This window comes from Penaeus chinensis, chromosome 43 (assembly GCF_019202785.1).
Source record: "Penaeus chinensis breed Huanghai No. 1 chromosome 43, ASM1920278v2, whole genome shotgun sequence".
Lineage (NCBI taxonomy): Eukaryota > Metazoa > Arthropoda > Malacostraca > Decapoda > Penaeidae > Penaeus > Penaeus chinensis.
Genome location: NC_061861.1, coordinates 15,754,235 through 15,756,734, shown reverse-complemented (window position 1 = coordinate 15,756,734; position 2,500 = coordinate 15,754,235). Strand labels below are relative to the sequence as shown.

The window sequence follows — 2,500 nt, the reverse complement described above, 5'->3', positions numbered from 1 at the left end:
AGAACAAGGTGAAGAGATGCCCATGATATCTGCGAGATAATCTGATGCTGTTCTTCGCCGCTGACGAAGGCTCTGTTGGGTGGAATGTAAATTCGTCATTCCTATTACAGTAAAGAGATTCTGTTACTGGTTTCGGCGTCACTATTGTTACTATTTTTACTGCTACTTCTGCTGCTGCCATTACCACTACCACTTCTACTACTATTTCTACTGTTATTGCTACTATTACTATGACTACTGTTACTATTACTACTATTACAAATCCTACTAACACTAATACTATTTTTAATTGTTATACTGTCCCTTTATGGCCCTGTATACACCTCTGCTGCGCCGTCTGCTAATTGGTTAATCTTCAGCTTTTCATTAGCATTCGAGTTGGCTAAACAATAATGTCCTTATTAGGTGAAATTTCTATGTATTCCGTATACAGAACTCTCTTTTCAATAAAAGGCCATCAAAACATAGAATTTTTACCTTTTCTTTTTTATTTTGGTCGAAGTTTTAAATTACTTGCTGGAGGGGGCGTGTGGTGTGGAGGCAGGTTAACTAAGCCAACTAAAAGGAGGGTATTTCGTTTCAGAACTGCTGCTCCAGCGATTGAAACGAATTTTCGGTGTTTGAACCTTGACGCATTGAAGGCCCACCGATGTTTGGGACCACGGGTAGGGGCTGCATGGGGCTCTGTTACTACTGTGTCTGACAGGTGTTTTGGTTATTTTACTCAGTCATCTTAGGTGTCACATGTAAACAAAACAACGAAGAGAAGAACGAGAAAATACACGTACATGCTGAAGGCCTTTTGGCTGTATTGCTTCTTCATGCCCTGAAGAAACAGGCTTCTGGCATACGCGTTTAACCTCTCTTCATTGTTTTATTTACAATTAGTTTGGCATAAGCCTTGCACATGCGCATCACTTCCTCAATTCTAAATTCTTAAAGCATTTGACAACCACACATGAACGCTGACCATTTGTTATTTCAATTACGCTACCTGTTATTATATCTAAGGCAGTAGTGTAGTATTCTGACTATAGGAAAAATCAAGATCGAAAAGTAGCCATATGAGAACCATGCTGTATCACCAGGTCCAATCACTACGTAAGCTACATTTAAAAAGTTAGTGATAAGTTAATTATTTTCCTGAAGAGACTTTCCCAATACATGTACATTGACATCACATATTGTATTTTCAGTGAACATATAGATCAAAAGTAGAGGGTTTGATTCAAATAGTGTAGAGGGATGTAAAAGCGTTTGCAAATCCACTAACAATACTGTTTCGCATGTCATCATCCACTATCTGACTCATAGCATACTACTAGTACTACGACTACTACTACTACTACTAATACTACTTCTAGTAGTAGTAGTAATAGTACTGCTACAACAACAACCACTGCTACTCCAACTGTTAATAATAGCAGCAACATTGACCTTGACTATGACAATTATATCATCACTATTACATACATCGTAAAAACGACATGATGCTACCAGTACTACCACTGTTGCTGCTACCACTACTACAACTACAACTACATCTTCACGTATCACATCATCATCATGAATATCATCACAATAACTATTACTACTATCATCCCATCGCACCAAAAATCAAATCAAATAACACAGAGAAGGGAAACTCTACCGACGATGCAGTCTTGGCACCAGTGATATTCAGTCAAGCTTTCTGGCAACACTTTGAGCTCGTAGTCTGGCAGCTGGTCCGATAGATGGCGCGAGTAGGTGACTTTTTGGGGCAGCCAGAAAATCTCCAGTTCCTCTGCGTCGTATTCGACTAAGGGGTAAGGGAGAGAGGGTTAGGAAAGGTGTAGGCATTTTGTTTGTTTTACTTGTTTTACTTCCCTCACCTCTCATACCTCAGTCTCTCTCTCTCTCTCTCTCTCTCTCTCTCTCTCTCTCTCTCTCTCTCTCTCTCTCTCTCCCCCCCCCCCTCTCTCTCTCTCTCTATATATATATATATATATACATATATATATATATATTTGAATTTTTGTCTGTCTCTCTTTCTCTCTCTTCTCTCTCTCTCTCTCTCTCTCTCTCTCTCTCTCTCTCTCTCTCTCTCTCTCTCTCTCTCTCTCTCTCTCTCTCGCTCCCTCCTTCCCCTCACCCCCCTTCCCTCCCTCCTTCCACCCAGATACTCACAAGATGTCATCGTCACGGCGCATATCTGGACGTCAAAGGGATACGAATGAAACTTCATCGGACAATCGATTACCAACAACACTCTGGGGGACAAAGAGGAATCCATTTAATACTATGTGCGGGAACTGTTTTATTAATGAAAAAACAACAAAAACAAAACAAATAAACAGGAGAAAAACACAAGAGTAATAACTAAAAAGAGGATTTTTCATTGGGAGAATTTCTGCATACGATGGAATAAAAAATAAATAAAAAATAAACAAGGAATCAACGGTAAAACACATTACAAAAACAGCCTGTTGTAAGAACTGCGTAATTATGAACAAAGGAT

At 39.4% G+C, this 2,500-nt stretch overlaps 1 protein-coding gene across 1 annotated transcript in view; it reads right to left on the bottom strand.

Moving 5' to 3' along the window:
• LOC125024613 (glycine receptor subunit alpha-1-like) overlaps positions 1-2,500 on the bottom strand; it is a 29,023-nt gene that overhangs the window by 3,928 nt on the left and 22,595 nt on the right. The window contains exons 5-7 of the mRNA XM_047612427.1: positions 2,170-2,252; positions 1,652-1,801; positions 1-72 (exon numbers count right to left, since the gene is read on the bottom strand). The exon at positions 1-72 is cut by the window's left edge and continues 127 nt beyond it. Coding sequence (XP_047468383.1) covers positions 1-72; positions 1,652-1,801; positions 2,170-2,252 — 305 coding nt within the window. The remainder of the gene's footprint in view (positions 73-1,651; positions 1,802-2,169; positions 2,253-2,500) is intronic.